The sequence below is a fragment of the Amblyraja radiata genome, chromosome 4 (assembly GCF_010909765.2).
Source record: "Amblyraja radiata isolate CabotCenter1 chromosome 4, sAmbRad1.1.pri, whole genome shotgun sequence".
NCBI lineage: Eukaryota > Metazoa > Chordata > Chondrichthyes > Rajiformes > Rajidae > Amblyraja > Amblyraja radiata.
This window is the reverse complement of record NC_045959.1, coordinates 80,532,233-80,549,531: the sequence shown is the minus strand read 5'-3', so window position 1 is coordinate 80,549,531 and position 17,299 is coordinate 80,532,233. Positions and strand designations below refer to the sequence as shown.

General features: G+C 44.6%; 2 protein-coding genes across 5 annotated transcripts in view; one reads left to right on the top strand and one right to left on the bottom strand.

Moving 5' to 3' along the window:
* The first annotated feature begins 2,658 nt into the window (after positions 1-2,658).
* On the top strand, positions 2,659-3,156 carry LOC116971733 (UI-like). Its single transcript, XM_033018864.1, has one exon. It carries the CDS (start codon positions 2,659-2,661, stop codon positions 3,154-3,156), a length of 498 nt encoding a protein of 165 aa, XP_032874755.1.
* A 4,829-nt stretch (positions 3,157-7,985) lies between these two features.
* trim55 (tripartite motif containing 55) overlaps positions 7,986-17,299 on the bottom strand; it is a 43,641-nt gene continuing 34,327 nt past the window's right edge. For 3 of the 4 annotated variants that reach the window (XM_033019811.1, XM_033019814.1, XM_033019812.1), the window contains one exon: positions 7,986-8,550. In XM_033019811.1, the coding sequence (XP_032875702.1) occupies positions 8,431-8,550 (120 nt within the window). In that variant the 3' untranslated portion in view covers positions 7,986-8,430. Of the gene's footprint in view, positions 8,551-16,077; positions 16,169-17,299 lie in introns of all 4 variants that reach the window. The other variant, XM_033019813.1, reaches the window with a different exon arrangement.

The following is a 17,299-nucleotide window of genomic DNA, read 5'->3' as shown; positions in this document are numbered from 1 at the left end:
GTTTAAGAAGGAACTGCAGATGCTGGAAAATCGAAGGTAGACAAAAGTGCTGAAGAAACTCAGCGGGTGCAGCAGCATCTATGGAGCGAAGGAAATAGGCAACGTGTTGGGCTGAAACCCTAGTAATGGGACAGAGACTGCCATGTGATAGTTGGAACAAGATGGGAAAGGTTCACAAAATGAAAAGAAAACTACTTGGATGGATAGATGTGTGTGGGAGGAAAACACTGGGAGCATGGGTTACTAATTCATAGAAAATTGAATGTGCAAACCGACTAGTATGCCAGATGCGGTTCTACCCATTCGCATAGGGACCCTCTGTGGCAATGGAGGTCAATCATAGTTCATTGTGGGAGTGGGTCGTCTGGTCCACTTTTGGTTAACTAGTGTAGAAAAGAACACGTGTGAGCACGTATTGCACTGAGCACTAACTGCAGTCGGTCAGGTTGGAAGAGATGCAGGTGACTCACCTGGAAGAGTTGTTTAAGCCCCCTGGATGGTACTGAGGGAGGAGGTGAAGGGACGGTTGTTACACCTCCTACTGTTACGGGGGACGGCTGGGTGGGGAGCGATGAACGGACCAGGGAGTCACAACGAGAGTAATCCCTGCAGAATGCTGAAAAAGGGAATGTGGAATCATGTTGGAGCTGGCGAGAATAACGAGGATCATATATTGGTGAGGTGAAAGATAAGGATCTAGTGCTGAAATGTTGGGGGACAAGAGGGTGGATCCTCGCACACATTTCCTTCATTTCCCTCAAGTCTGTTCGCAATATCCCCCTCCCTCTTCAAGCTATACGGGAGAGGGTCAAGATATCGTTGACTTTAGGATGTCAGTGGAAGCAAGTTTTCTCTATACAATTTGATCTCCTGCAGGTGCACACTACCTATTATCGAGACGTACAAGTTATGAAGAAATAAATTATATGCACGCAAGCCACTTTAGTTGCAGTCTGCTCTTTAGTGATCTACAATTGTCACGATTCATATTTTAAGCAAGAATGGGCGCCTTTGAGATCAGTCGAAACTCGAGATACGTTTGCCTGGTTGATAACATTCAGACTTTTAGATGGTGTCTCCTCTCAATTCTAACCCAACTCATACAGCTCCAATCCACTCTTACCTCGGCTCAATGCAACTACAACCCAGTCTCTCCCCGACTCCACGCAGACCCATCCTATCTCTTCCCGGTTCCATTTACTACAATCTATTCTCTTCCGGCTTCTATACAACTCCAAATGCGTTTCTCTCCTGTATCCACCTATCACTTTGTCCTGCCAGCTTTCTCCACAACCCACCACCACAATCAGTCACCCAAAACGTCGCATATTCAAGTTCTCCAGATGTCGCATGACCTACCGAGTTACTCCAACACTTTGTGGGGGTTTTTTGTAAACCAGCATCGGCAGTTCTCTCTCTCTCTCTCTCTCTTTTTTTTTCCCCCTCCAATGCTGCTCACTACCCACGGATTTGCCAGTTTAACCTCAAGCAATGCAGCCACTCTTGGGTTTATAATTATCAGGGCAATGCTCGATGCGTGAAGCCCACCCATCCTGTTGCCGTGTTGAGGTGCTGTGTGTGTGCATGTTGGCGTCCGCAAAGTGTGTGTATGTGTGTTTGTGTGTGTGTGTGTGTGTGTGTGTGTGTGTGTGTGAGTGTGTGTGTGTGTGTGTGTGTGTGTGTGAGTGTGTGTGTGTGTGTGTGTGTGAGTGTGTGTGTGTGTGTGTGTGTGTGTGTGTGTGTGTGTGTGTTGACGCCGTGGGTCCTCCGTCTCCTCCCCCTCACTTTTCTTTCATGAATGCTCCGATAGTATTTGCGTCAGCAGCCAGGGCGAGTCGTGCTACCGGGGATATAAAAGATCTAGACCGTAGCCTAATAACTCCTTATCACATTGCCATCTCATCTGGAGGTGATCAGTATCTGGACTCCAGGATACGAACCGACCGATCCGGTTAAAGTATTTATTTCTATTTCATTTTCAGATTTCCACAATATTTTGCATTAATTCTCTGTCCGATACGTACTTGTTTCACCAACATTTAATTTACAGTAAGGGTTAAATTTAAAAATGTGGTCCTGTATTTGGAGGCGTAATGCAATGTAGATTAGCATTTCCAGGTATAACTGTTTCAGATGACTAATGAAAAGTACTGGGCTATACCGGACTGTAATCGATGCCCTGCCTGCGCTCTGTGTGTGCGTGTGTTCGTTCCAGCCGCGTCTTCTTTCCTGGCTCCGCTAACACGGGACAGAGTCGTAGTTGAAGGTGTTTTCCATGATTTATGTAGTGATGATCAAAGATAAAGAACCAAGAGCAAATATTGAGCAATGATGTACTTCACTGCGTAATGAAGACTGAAGTTAGACGCGATATGCTGGAGTAACTCAGCGGAACCGACAACATTTCTGGATAGAAGGAGTGGGAGACGTTTTGGATCGAGACCCTTCTTCAGAAGGCTGAAGTCAAACTTCTGAAAAAGGGTCTCGACCCGAAACGTCACCCATTCATCCCTTCCATCCAGAGATACTGCCGCTCCCGCTGAGTTACTCCAGTATTTTGTGTCTATCTTCGATGCGATAGATTCCTCGTGCGATAGATAGCAAGCAGTGAGTGCGAATTTAATTTGCCTTTGCCCTCTTCAACCCCAGCTCTCTGCCATGAAGATCCCCGTGGTGTTTTGCATTGCTGTGCTCCTGGTTACGTTGATACCCAGAGATGACTGTTGGCCTTTACTGAAGCCTGCATCAACTAACAACCGCCCTGGTCCGCAATCGGAGCTCCAGCATTTCGTTCCACTGGTTGGGAATCGCCTCCTGGAGGAATACCTTAAAGCACTGACCGAGGCGAACAATAAGCCAACTTATCCTGCTCCAAATCTACATGAGGTGGTTGCCCCCGACGGCGCTTTCCAAGTGCCACGCATCCAGTTCCAGCGCACCCTACATGGTAAAGTTGGAGACTTGAATAGCGCTTATGACAAATACCAACATTTACTGGATGCGTTGTTAGAAAGAGGAAAAAGGCGCGAGACGCCCCTCCTTTCCCTTAATGTACCTCTGCATGTTCTAAATAAACTGATCGGGATAGCTAAAGTGGAGCAAATGGCCAGGCAAGCGGAGAAAAACAGGAAAATAATGGATGCAGTCGGGAAATAGAGACGCTGGCCGGAGTTTGCCACCTATCACTCACCATTCACGATTATTTTTGTGGCTAAACTAGAAATTCACCAAATCAGTGTGCATTTGACGATCATTGTACAATTCTAGGTAATAAACGCATATATAACCAAGCATTTATCCTGAGCGAGAGAATGTCTAACATTTATATTTCTAATAAAAACTGCAACGTGACGGTCTATTTGGTTTATGTTTTATTGCGGAGATTGGTGTTAATCAATCCAGGCCGTTTTTGTAAAGTGTTTGTGGGAGTTTTCCATGAAATCATTGATGTTTTTCTTTGAAATATGCGCGACAATGTGATGTGATGTGATGCACACGGGAGTTGTGTGAATGAACTGTGAACACGAGGTCCCCGTAAACCGCCTGCTCGCCGGACTAGAGTCAGGAGGAGGCGCCGCGACATTTGAAATATCAAAGAACACAAAATATTTGTAAATGAAAGGACACAAAGTGCTGGAGTAACACAGCAGGCCAGGTAGCCTAGCTGGAGCATATGGATCGATTACGTTTCAGATGGAGACCCTTCTTCACATTTATAATGCTACGCTCGCCTGTTCAGTTTCGTGAGAAGCCTTCCTCCTCCACCCTCTCCGCCGAGCCACCTCACCTACAGCTTGCCCGAGATAAGGATTAGCTTCAAAAGAGTGATAAGCCGCGGCCTCCTCAATTCACGTGGAAAGGTCGGCAATTTCAGTATCAAAGTTGCTGTTGTGGTTTTCATCCCACGGTTTTGAATCATCAGCCTACATATAAAATATATTCACAATCTCATCCAATGTCTCAATTTCCTCGTCAGAAAACCCAGACATGTTAATCAGTAACTATCCTCTTATTTATTTGCTTCGAGGCGCATTCGTCGTTAACCCAAACCCAACCAGGTAGTCTCCTCGATTATTGATTCCGAAAACATCTCACTGCCATCAGTAAACATGGGTGATCAAAGGAACAATACTTTACAGTTACGGAATTGTATTAGCAAAGTTAGATTCGTTTATCGTGGAGTTCATATCCTAATAGAAATTTTAATTGAGAAAACATGCCTCATCTTTTAATGGGCATCGTATTTTATGTCAAATACTTGCAAGTGAACATACCATGCAGTTTGACACAAAAAGCTGGAGTAACTCCGTGGGCCAGACAGCATCTCTGGAGAAAATGAAAAGGTGACGTTTCGGGTCGAAACCCTTCTTCAGACTGAGAGTCAGGGGAAAGAGAAATGCGAGAAATAGATCCATATCACCGACTATTTCGCAATATCACTCGTTTCCCTTTCCCCTGGCTCCCAGTCTGAAGAAGGGTCTCGACCCAAAACGTCAACTTTTCCTTTCCTCCAGGGATACTGTCTGACCCACTGAGTTACTCCAGCTTTTTGTGTCTACCTTCGGTTTAAACCAGCGTCTTCGGCTCCTTCCTATACATACCATGCGGATTTTGGTCATTATCTTTACCGATTTTCAAACTAACAATAAGTTGCCCTTTATCATTATCATTCCATTCATTGTGTTTTTAGACCATAATTGATTAACACCTCATGTTGAAATCAGGTTCAGTTCCATTTCTGTGCTGTTTCTTCTGCACTTCGACTACAGCGATAATTTGGTTATGGACAACTGACTTCAGAGACCTCTGATTAGAGAAAGTTACATATGATTGTAAATAAAACGATTGGGCATTTCGAAGTAGATCGTCGGACTATCATTGATCGGACTTTACTGGACTTTATCTTGCACTAAACGTTATTCACGTATCTGTACACTGTGGATGGCTCGATTGTAATCGTGTATTGTCTTTCCGCTGACTGGTTACCACGCAATAAAGTTGTTCACTTTACTTCAGTAATGCCCCTGTCCCACTTAGGAAACTTGAACGGAAACCTCTGGTGATTTTGCGCCCCACCCAAGGTTTCCGTGCGGTTCCCGGAGGATGCAGGTGGTTGCCGGGGGTACGTGAGTTACTACAAGAAAGCCAGGCAGTAGCGGGAATTGAAGTTTGGCTGAGTGTGGCAGATTCTGAGGAAGTGCTTTGTAAAGTATTAAAAGTGGATGTAGATGACGAATTATATGTATTGCTATACATTTATTTTTGTTACGTGTACCCAACGCAGCAAACATATTTGTTTTGCCTGAGTGGAGGCAACTCATGTCATACACGAGTACAATCAAACTATAGACCAATACAAGAAGATGGACACAACATCTCTCTGTCGTCAGGGTGATGCTGTAGCATGGGTGACGTCGCCCATTCCTTCTTTCCAGAGATGCTGCCTGTCCCGCTGAGTTACTCCAGCATTGTGTGTCTATCTTCGGTTTAAACCAACATTTGCAGTTCCTTCCTACACATATAGGCAAATACAACATGTAGAGCAAAGATAAAAATGAGTGTATAGTGTGCAGATTAATATACCGTTAATCTGCGCCGAGAATGTGCAAATTAAAAAAAACACAAATTCCACAATGAGGTTGATAGATCGTAAGGTCATAAGATCATGTGATATGAGCAGAATTAGGCCGTTCGGCCCAAAAAGTCTACTCCGCCATTCAATCATGGCTAAACTATCTTTTTCCCCCCAGAACCCCATTCTTCTGCCTTCTCCCCATAACCTCTGACACCAGTACTAATCAAGAATCTATCTATCCTTGCCTTAAATATATCCACAGACTTTGCCTCCACAGCCTTCTGTGGCAAATAATTCCACAGATACAATTCTTAAAGGATTGGACAGGCTAGACGCAGAAAAAAATGTTCCCGATGTTGGGGGAGTCCAGAGCCAGGGGTCACAGTTTAAGAATAAGGGGTAGGCCATTTAGGACTGAGATGAAGAAAAACTTTGGAGATGCTCTTTACCGGTAATAAAATGCCTGGCAAGTGGAAGGTTTTTAAAGATGAGATTGGGAGAATTCAGTGAGAGAATGGTCCAGTTAGAATGAAGGGCAAGGTTGGTTTGGGAGTGCGGGGTGACTAGTGATATCGAGGTGCCAGAGAAAAGGAAGCATATGTGTCGGAAAGAACTGCAGATGCTGGTTTAAATGGAAGGTAGATACATGTGAGTCTGGAATTATCTGCCACAAAAGGCAGTGGAGGCCAATTATCTGGATGTTTTCAAGAAAGAGTTAGATTTAGCTCTTAGGGCTAAAGGAATCAAGGGATATGGGGGGAAAAGCAGGAACGGGGTACTGTTTTTATATGATTAGCCATGATCATATTGAATGGCGGTGCTGGCTAGAAGGGCCGAATGGCCTACTCCTGCAACTATTTTTCTATAGGCATCGGAAATGTCCTCGTTCTTCAGGGAACGGGGATTCCCCTCCGCCACCATAGATGAGGCTCACACCAGGGTCTCATCCATACCCCGCAACACTGCTCTCTCTCCCCATCCCCGCACACGCAACAAGGGCAGAGTCCCTCTGGTCCTCACCTTTCACCCCACCAGCCGGCAAATACAACACATAATCCTCCGCCATTTCCGCCACCTCCAACGTGACCCCACCACTCGCCACATCTTCCCATCTCCCCCCATGTCTGCCTTCCGCAAAGACCGCTCCCTCCGCAACTCCCTCGTCAATTCTTCCCTTCCCTCCCGCACCACCCCCTCCCCGGGCACTTTCCGTTGCAACCGCAAGAAATGCAACACCTGTCCCTTCACCTCCCCCCTCGACTCCATTCAAGGTCCCAAGCAGTCGTTCCAGGTGCGACAAAGGTTCACCTGTATCTCCTCCAACCTCATCTACTGCATCCGCTGCTCTAGATGTCAGCTAATTTACATCGGTGAGACCAAGCGTAGGTTGGGCGACCGTTTCGCCGAACACCTCCGCTCGGTCCGCCTTAACCTACATGACCTCCCGGTGGCTCAGCACTTCAACTCCCCCTCCCATTCCCAATCCGACCTCTCTGTCCTGGGTCTCCTCCATTGCCAGAGTGAGCAACAGCGGAAATTGGAGGAACAGCACCTCATATTCCGTCTGGGGTCCTTGCGCCCCTATGGCATCAACATTGAATTCCCCCAATTTGGCTAGCCTGTGCTGTCCCCTCCCCTTCCTTCACCCTCTAGCTGTCTCCTCCCACCCTCCCATCCGCCCGCCCTCGGGCTCCTCCTCTTCCCCTTTTTCCTTCTTTCTTTCCCCACCCCCCATCAGTCTGAAGAAGGGTTTCGGCCCGAAACGTCGCCTATTTCCTTCGCTCCATAGATGCTGCTGCACCCGCTGAGTTCCTCCAGCAATTTTGTGTACCTTCGATATTCCAGCATCTGCAGTTCCCTTTTGAACACAACTATTTTTCTATGTTCTATATTTCTATGTAAACTATAAAGCGCGTGAATTTTCATCAAATGTGATTGAATTGTAGAATTCTGGATAATAACCGCGCATAATATCCAATTATTTATCCTGAGCGAGAGAATGCCTAATCTTTATACTTCCAATAAAAGCTGCACTGTGATGGTCTACTTGCTTTATACTTTATCGTGGAGACGATCTTTATTAATCAAGATCGACACAAAATGCTGGAGGAACTCTGCTGAACACGCAGATGCTGCCTGCACCGCAGTTACTCCAGCATTTTGTGTCTATCTTCGGTCTAAACCTGCATCTGCAGTTCCTTTGTACACAATCAATTCAGTTCATTTTGTAACATATCCGAGGAGGTTGTATATTAGATCATAATGCTCTTGTATAACTGAATAAATCCATCGCGATTTTTGTATATAATATGATGGGAATCTCACGGGAGTTGAGTGAATAAACTTAAAACACGAGGTGCCCGTGAACAGCCTTTTGGCTGGGCTGTAGACAGAAGGAGGCGCCGCGGTATTTGAAGCACACAGAACACATTTAATTGAAATACAAGGCCCGCTGGGTGTTGTCAGAACCCCCCTCACCACCACCACCACCACCCACATGCGCCACGCCACCCCAGCAACGGCTGGGACCAACACACAGATTTGCCACAAAAGTGTTAAGAGTTGTAGGCACCACAGTTCACGTGGAACGGTCGGCGACGTTACCAGAAATTCCCCTTTTCCCATCAAAATGTTTAGTGGCTTCGCGGCTCCCTCACCCCTAACTAGGCGGCCGGTGGTAAAGTTAACACAGGTAAAATGATGACCTGCATCCTCCCATTCTCAAATCCACAAGCATAAACCCAAATCAACAGCCTCAAATGTGAGGCGTGAAGATAGATTTTATTTTTACAATGAGTGATATTACTTTGGAAAGGTTACGATGCGCCCAGTTTTGTCCTGTGTCTCTGGTGTTTCTATTTAGCCTGCGTGTTTAACCAGGAGAAGGAAAAGACGTGCCGGGGTGTGTCGTCGCCAATCGCTTCGCCCCCACCCTGCTCTCCAGATGGGATCGGAGCCGAGTTTTCAAAACCAGTCTGAAAGAGAGGGAATAGACAAACGCTCAGTTTTTTTTGTGTCGAATGAGGATTAAAACCTCTCGTGGTACATCCAGGTCCGACAAACGCCACAAATGCAGGTACATTAGGCTCGGAGCACAGTCTGTATCCCAGGCTTCCGATGGCAAGGCGTATATAGCCTGGCAAGGATCTGTATTTTAGGTACATGATCTTTACTAAAAAATGCTCTTGGTTTTGCAAGTGCTACGCAAAAGCCATGTCTATATCCAAATGTATATATCCAACTGTGCACAAACTAGCAAAAGACACATTGCTGGAGCGACTCAGTGGGGTCGCGCTGTTAGTGTAGGGAGGAATGGACGATACACAGGTGCCGCCTGACCCGCTGAGTTCTTCCACCAGTTTGTTTAATTGCTCAAGATTCTAGTATCTCGTGTCTCCTGCGCCGAAGTTTAGACCTTTCTAACTAGGCACCAATGCACACTAAATATTACACGGCACGTTTACCAACACTGATTACAAAAAGCCCTACTAGGGTCCATTCATCCTGTACCACAGTTAGACCTCGACTAGTGTCCACATAGATTTAACATCTTATCTTCCCAGAGGTTTTTTTTTTAACCTTATGACATTGTGAGGATTACAGAGACATGGCTGCAGGAGGATCGGGACTGGGAACTGAATATTCAGGGTTATACGTCCTATAGAAAGGACAGGCGGATGGGCAAAGGGGGTGGGGTTGTTCCGTTGGTGAGGGGTGACATTCAGTCCCTTGCGAGGGGGGGGGTTGACAAAGGGACTGACGATGTACAGTTGCTGTGGATAGAATTGAGGAATTGTAAAGGTAAGAAGATACTAATGGGAGTTATCAACAGGTCCCTAAACAGAAGGCTGGATATAGATATCTTCCTGCATCTAGCCTGTCCAACCCCTTAAGAATTTTGTAAGTTTCTATAAGATCCCCCCTCAATCTTCTAAATTCTAGCGAGTACAAGCCGAGTCTATCCAGTCTTTCTTCATATGAAAGTCCTGCCATCCCAGGAATCAGTCTGGTGAACCTTCTCTGTACTCCCTCTATGGCAAGGATGTCTTTCCTCAGACTAGGAGACCAAAACTGTATGCAATGCTCCAGGTGTGGTCTCACCAAGACCCTGTACAACTGCAGTAGAACCTCCCTGCTCCTATACTCAAATCCTTAGTACTCCTGTTTCCTCCCACATCTCAAAGACGCAAAGGTTTGTAGGTTAGTTAGCCTCTGTAAATTGTCCCTTGAGTGTAGGAAGTGGATGTGAAATAACATAGAATTAGTGTGAACAGGTGGTCACATGAACGATGGTCGGCATGGACTCAGTGGGTTAATGGGCCTGTTTCCTTGTTATACCAAAAATAAACAAGTTTTTCCTCCAGTAGTGAGTTTTCAGTTCTGGAGTAGTAATATTTTCAAAGGATGCAAAACTAAAATGTTTCAAGATATCATGGAATGAATAACTTGCAACTGGAATTTAACGGGTGTAATTCTTAAATAAGGTGATTGTCATTTCATTTCATGATACTGAATATTGCTAGGTCACAACTTACTGCTTTCTTTCTTATTGTCTTAGTAATGGGCACTTCAATGTAAAAGAATAAACTTTTACTATTAATCTGATTATTTGTCAGCAGATTATATATAGTTATCAAGCAACAGGTCTTTGGCAGTAATAAAAAGAAGCAAAGCTGGACTCATAATTGGATCAGAGCATTAAAGTGGGCACAAAATCACAAAACAAATGTAAACTCCTTATAATGGTAGGTTATTTTTTTGTAAATTATATAACGCCATTCAATAGGATGAAATTGAATGTCATGAAATGATGAAAAATGGTCATCCCTGTTAAATACACTGTTAGAGAGCTTTTGTTCAATTTAAATTAATGCTGCTGGTATTTTTCTGACAAAACATGTTGTTAGGAGTTAATCACACAATCCTACTGTAAATAACATAATCTCTGTCCAAATATATCTCAGAACAAAGGTTGTTATTTAATTGATAGATAATTATTTTTTGATGGTCTTATGGATTTAACGGTTTGATTATGTTGTTAAGAGTTACAGCTGTTTAATACTCATAAGCGCCGGAATGGTGAAATTCTTACTTGCTGCAACTTTACATTACATGCACACTAAACACAAAAATAAATATGTAGCAAACTATTGTTTATTGTAGATAAATCAGATCATAATAGTGCAAGCCAAAGTAAGTAGTGCAAACTCTGTAGTGCAAAGCCCATAGTAATTCAGTCTTGAGGTAGTGCTTTTTGCTCTGAATTTCCCAGATATTTTGATAAATTTGAAAATGCTAAATTGAAATAATCACTATCAACATGATTCATTTCCCTGCGATAGGGAATTTACAAAGAATGTCAATGTTTCCCAATATACTTTGACAAAAACTGTTGTCATATGAAATCAGGGCAAAATGCACCTTGCAATAATTATGCCAGAAGTTTATTTCACTCCATTGTTAAAATGTCATGGCAGAATACAAAGCACAGCACAGCAATGCAGAGCACACCGGCTTTTTAAACAAACTATCTGAAACATTGCTATTAAAGAAGCATATCTAAAAATTCTAAAGACCAAAAGGCTTTATCGATAAGGACAATGGTTTCTCTAATGGATCTAACAGTTAAATATAAAAAGGAAGCAACTAATCTAATGCTGTACACTATGTATTCGTAACAACAATTCCTACATAGGTATCTTATAACAAAATCAGATGGCAGATAGGTGCATGAGGAGGTGAGGAATAATTGTCTGATACATTTACATAAGGTATTCAAAGCTCTTTCAACAAATTACATACGTTTAACCAAACATCTTCTTCCCAGTTGAAACCTGTGTTGGCTACTCTAGATTTGGTTTCTTGATATTTTCTATTATAGTTTATGTAAGGATTTGATTATATATCCAATCCCTGACGTTAAGGTGGGTAAACATCTTCTCCATTTTTAAACATAGTATACAGAATTGGCTTCATGGAAGGAAGCAGAGGATGGTGGTGGAAGATTGTTTTTTGGACTGATGACCTGTAACTCGTGGTGTTCCTCAGGGTTCGATGCTGGGCCCATTGCCATTTGTGGTTTATATTAATAATTTAGATGAGAATGTACAAGGTATGGTTAATAAGTTTTCAGGTGCACTAAAGTAGGTGGCATCGTAGACAGTCAAGATTGTTATAAAAAAAATACATCGGGATCTTGATCAGCTGGGCAAGTGGGCTGCGGAATGGCAAATGGAGTTTAATACAGATAAATGCGACGTGTTGCATTTTGGGAAGTCAAACCTAGGCTGGATCTTCACAGTGAATGGTAGGGGCCTGGGTAGTATTATACAGCAGAGGGATCTAGGAGTACAGGTACATAGATCCCTGAAAGTTGTGTCACATATAGATAGGTAGGTAAAGAGGCTTTTGACACATTGGCCTTCATCAGTCAGGGCATTGATTTTATGGCAGGCGCCTTCCGGAGGTGCCGCTGAGAAGCCGATGCCAGAGCCTCGCGGAACGGAGTCTGGGCCTCGCCAGTCGGAGCCTCGTGGGCTGGAGATGGAGCCTCTCGAGTTGACGAAGCCCACGGCCAATGCCCCATGGTCTGTGGAGCCCGTGGCTGGGGCCTCATTCAGCACCATGGAGGCATCCGGGGAGGACCCGGCGGCAATAGTGGAGAGGTTGTTGTGGAGGTCGACAATGGCACCAATCGATGGACGAGGACGGACCATGTGGAGTGAGGACGCTGTTGCTGGTGGAAGGAACAACGGAGGACCCGGCGTGGGGGGACAGCCGTGAGGAGGGGGAGGGGGGAGGACAAAGGAAGACCTGGTGCGGGGGTACTTTGTACCTTTGTAAACACCCTTTATGGGCGGCTATTTGCATATCTTGGGTATGCCAGCTCAGAATTTCACTGTGTCACATGTGACAATAAAGTATTCAATTTAATTCAATTCACAAAGTTGGGACATTATGTTACAATTGTACAAGACAACGGTGAGGCCACATTTGAAGTATTGTGTTCAGTTTTGGCTACCCTGCTATAGGAAGGGTCATTAAGCTGCAAAGAGTGCAGAGAAGATTTACAAGGATATTGCCTGGGCTTGGGGGATAAGCTATAGTGAAATACTGGGCAATCCAGGACTTTATTCCTTGGAGCGCAGAAGACTGAAGGGTGATCTTAGAGAGGCATAGAAAATCATGGGGCGAATAGATAGGGCGAATGTTTGGAGTCTTTTACTTAGGTACGGGAATCAAGAACCAGAGGACATAGGTTTAAGATGGGAGGGGAAAAATTCAACAGGGATGCGAGGGACAACTTTTCATTTAGAGGGTGGTGGATACAATACAATACAATACAATACAATTTATTGTCATTTGAGCCTCAGTGAGGCTCAAACGAAATTCTGTTTCCACAGCCATACAAACAAAGACAATTTCCTAGACATACACACAATTTAATTCACACAAACATCCATCACAGTGGGTCCACTGTGATGGAAGGCAAAGTCTTTTCTCTCCCCTGTTCTCCATGTCTCTCCCGATGTCCAAGCCCCAGGCGGGCGATGATAAGTCCCACGGCCATTTTAGGACGTGCCGGGCGATTTACGGCACAGCTCCCGGTCTAAAAGTCACAAAGTTGGAGCCCCGGCGGGCGCTGGAATGTCCCACGGCCATGAAGCCGCGCCGGGCGATGTACGTCCCCGCTCCAGGTCGTTCCAACCCCGCGACACGGGCTGGAGAAGTCGCGTTGCGGGAGCTCCGGGAAGCGGTCTCTCTCTCCCCCAGGACCCACGAGCTCCCGATGTCCCAGTCCACCAGGCCTGCGGCTGCGTTGCTGGAGTCTCCGAGCCCCAGGAGTCGAGTCGCAGCAGCGAGTCACCACCGCTCCCCACGCTCCGAGGCCGGCCAGCCCCACGATGGTGAGTAGTCCGCAACTCCGCAGTCTCCCGAGCCCCCGGGTCGTTCAGGTTGGAGGCTGCTCCACGGTGCTAGGCCCCAACGACAATGGAGACCCGACAGGGAAAAGGTCGGGTCTCCCGGACAGGGAAGAGATTTTAAACGGTTTCCCCCTCCCCCACCCCCCGCCCCCCACGATACACATTTAAAACTAGTATTAAAAAAAACACCAACACTACATTTAACTAGACAAAAAATAAAAAAAGACAGACAGGCTGTAGGGGCCGCTGCAACGGGTGAGTCGCGCCGCCAACAGTACATGGAATGAGCTGCCAAAGGAGGTAGTTGAGGGTAATACTGCAACAGTATTTAACAGACACATAGACAAGTAGGATAGGTTCAGATGGATATAGACCAAGTTTGGGGAAATGTGACTAGCTTAGATGGGGCATCATGGTTAGCATGGACAAGTTGGACCAAATAGCCTGTTTCCCTGCTGTATGACTCTATGAACAATATTTACAGTCTCTCAGTCCTCTTGTTAGTCATTTTACTAAGTGTAATAGTGTCTCTATTGCTCCAGCCAACTTTTAAAATTATTTCAAATTAAAGTGGCTTACATCTGTTGTAAATCTGCGATATAAATAACATTCAGTTCCTATCCTTCTAAATCTTTAAGAGAGAGCTTGAAACATTATAAGCAAACAACATGGAGGACCTCTCGACTCCATCCAAGGACCCAATCAGTCTTTCCAGGTGAGGCAGTGGTTCACCTGCACCTCCTCCAACCTCACTTACAGCATCTGCTGTTCTAAGTGTCAACTTCTCTACATCGACGAGACCAAGCGCAGGCTCGGCGATCGCTTCGCTGAACACCGCCGCTCAGTCTGTGTTAACCAATGTGATCGCCCGGTTGCTCTGCACTTCAACTCCCCCTCCCATTCCCAATCTGACCTTTCTGTCCTGGGCCTCCTCCATTGCCAGAGTGAGGCCCAGCGCAAATTGGAGGAACAACACCTCATATTCCGCTTGGGTAGTTTACATCTCAGCGGTATGAACATTGACTTCTCTAATTTTAGATAGCCCTTGCTTTCTCCTCCTTCCCCTCCCCATTCCCAGTTCTCCCACGTCCTGCTGTCTCCGCCTGCTTCCTTTCTTTTTCCCGTCCCCCCCCCCCCCGACATCAGTCTGAAGAAGGGTCTCGACCCGAAACATTGCCTATTCCTTCTCTCCATAGATGCTGACTCCCGCTGAGTTTCTCCAGCATTTTTTGGAACAACCTTCGATTGTTCCAGCATCTGTAGTTCTTTCTTAAACATGGAGGAACTAGTTCTCTTATTCACTTTGGCTCCGGAGAATACACGGGCAACAGAGAAAATGACATGGGAAGAAATTAAAGGAAGATTTATTCTAAATAAATTAAAATCTGGTTACTAAAGGGCATGTCCCACATACGCGGCCTTTTCGGCAACTGCTGGCACCCGTCATAGGTCACCGAAAATTTTCAACATGTTGAAAATTCAGCGGCGACCAGAAAGACACTACGACTCTTTGGGTGACTAGGAGACCTCTCACGACCATACAGGCGACCCCTGGCGACCTCTCACGACCATACAGGCGACCCCTGGCGAAAGTCGTAACGTCTTTCTGGTCGCCGCTGAATTTTCAACATGTTGAACATTTTCGATGACCTATGACGGGTGCCGGCAGTTGCCGAAAAAGTCACATAAGTGGGACAGGTCCTTTATTTTATGCTTTTAAAGTGTAAGGAGCAAGAACATAGAACTGCAATTAGCCTTCACCCTACTCTGCTTCCAGTGTGTTTTTCTCACGATCAGCTTTTTGTTTGGTTTTTCAATCTTTTATTTGTTTTATATTTTTCAAAATCAATTGAAAAATTAAGGACATACTCATGTGATAAAAGTTCCAAAGTCACACAAAGCGCACAAGAAACAGTGATTATAAAATGATGCTTTTCTGAAAAAGAAAACATTTTTCATCCAGAAAAGATCATTAGAGCTTCAATCCACCACTCACTCATTAATTTCTGGGATTGCTTTATATGCCACATATAAGTAGTTTCTCACTCTCACAAATGCAAATTGGTATGATTATTATGGGGTTTGAGGACAAAAGCAGAATCTGGCTAATTTGTGGAGAAACTAAATTTGTCACAGATTTTTCAAATTTGGAAATAAAAGTGTTTAGTATGAAGTTAAAAAGTCACAGTTGTCAGCTAATGGTAACTTGAACACCAAAAATGGAAAATTGGGTTTGTAATTCAGGCAGGTATAAATTAAGTCTCATCTCTTCTCATTATCTCATGATTTCAAGATAGAGAAGATAAATAAACAGAATCTGTGATAAGATATTCTGTTGGTCTATGGTCAGATAACACTGAAAGCAGCAAAAGTAAACTGGCAATCAGAATAACCCAATCTCAAAACTGGAGAAAATGTGTCTTAAATTGGTAAAAGCGGAGGAACATTTTTCATTCTAAGTTTTGAAGCGATTGATATATCAATATTAGGCTATTCCTTTAGTTCCTTAAACAGGAGGAGAGTGTGAGTAACTACTTTATGTTTTAAAGATACCATATTTAAAAATATTCTTCCTACCCAGAAAAGAAAAAATCATGTACTGAATCTGATTCCAAAGGTGGCGCAGTGCGATCATCAAAACCAAAACTGAAATGAAGAACGCTAGACCCTATGAGAAATAAGATACACTGGGTCTGCATTAAGATAACTTTGTTGATGATTGGTTCTTTAGAAACTTTCGTTAAAAAAAATGCAAAATTGTGCAGAGTGGTGAGAAGGCAATCGAATTAAACAATACATTCAAGCTTATCCTTAGAGAAACATTTTGATTGCATGTAGCAGAGTGCAGTTGTTCTCCTGAAGAGAGAAAATGCTTTCTCTTTCCTGATCCACCTTGTTCATATTTTTAGGCTCTTATTAAGGAAGGATAAGTAAGGGGACACTTGAAGCTCCCCAATTCCCATGTGTTTTCATCCCTTTGGGAGCTTGGAGGGAATTGCCTAGATTTCCTGCCCAGGTAATTTAACACCGCGGCACGGTAGAGTTGCTGCCTTACAGCAAATGCAGAGCCGGAAATCCGGGTTCAAGCCCAACTACGGGTGCTGTCTGTATGGAGTTTGTATGTTCTCAATGTGACCTGTGTGGATTTTCTCCGAGATCTTCGGTTTCCTCCCACACTCCAAAGACAAACAGGTTTGTAGGTAAATTGGCTTGGTAAATGTAAAAATTGGCCCTAGTGTGTGTAGGATAGTGTTAATCTGCGAGGATCGCTGGTCGGCACTGACCCGGTGGGCCGAAGGGCCTGTTTCCGCACTGCATCTCTAAACTAAAATTAAACAACCCTTTTAATAATGCTTGTGATCAAAAGGGGTGGGGCATAACTGCCAATAGCTCATTTAACCATGCGGACCATCGCACTAATCTGACCTTGTACCTGTCTCGCAATTGTCAGGACGCGTGCTTCAGCAGGAGGCTCTGGGTGGCCTTCAGGCGCCTGAGCCACTGATGGCCCCTCAATTCCACATGCCTGCAACCTTAATGACAGGAGATAATTGAGTAGAGGGACAACTTGAGGACTTCTTGATTTGGATGTGCTGTTAATATTGATTTGACTGTTATGTGGTTACCCGTTCTGTCTTTGGGAAACACTAATAAAATGCCCGATTGTGAATGGGAAAATAACTGCAACCTACTTCACCATGCACAAAGCGTATTTGGATACATGAATGAAAATGATGGTGAGGTGCATTGTGTTGTGTCAAACTGGCCCACAAGTGTGGAACTCATTGTGCAAATGTTT

Coding starts and splice junctions, on each gene's coding strand:
- LOC116971733 (XM_033018864.1), top strand. CDS start 2,659: ATGAAGATCCCCGTGGTGTTTTGCATTGCTGTGCTCCTGGTTACGTTG.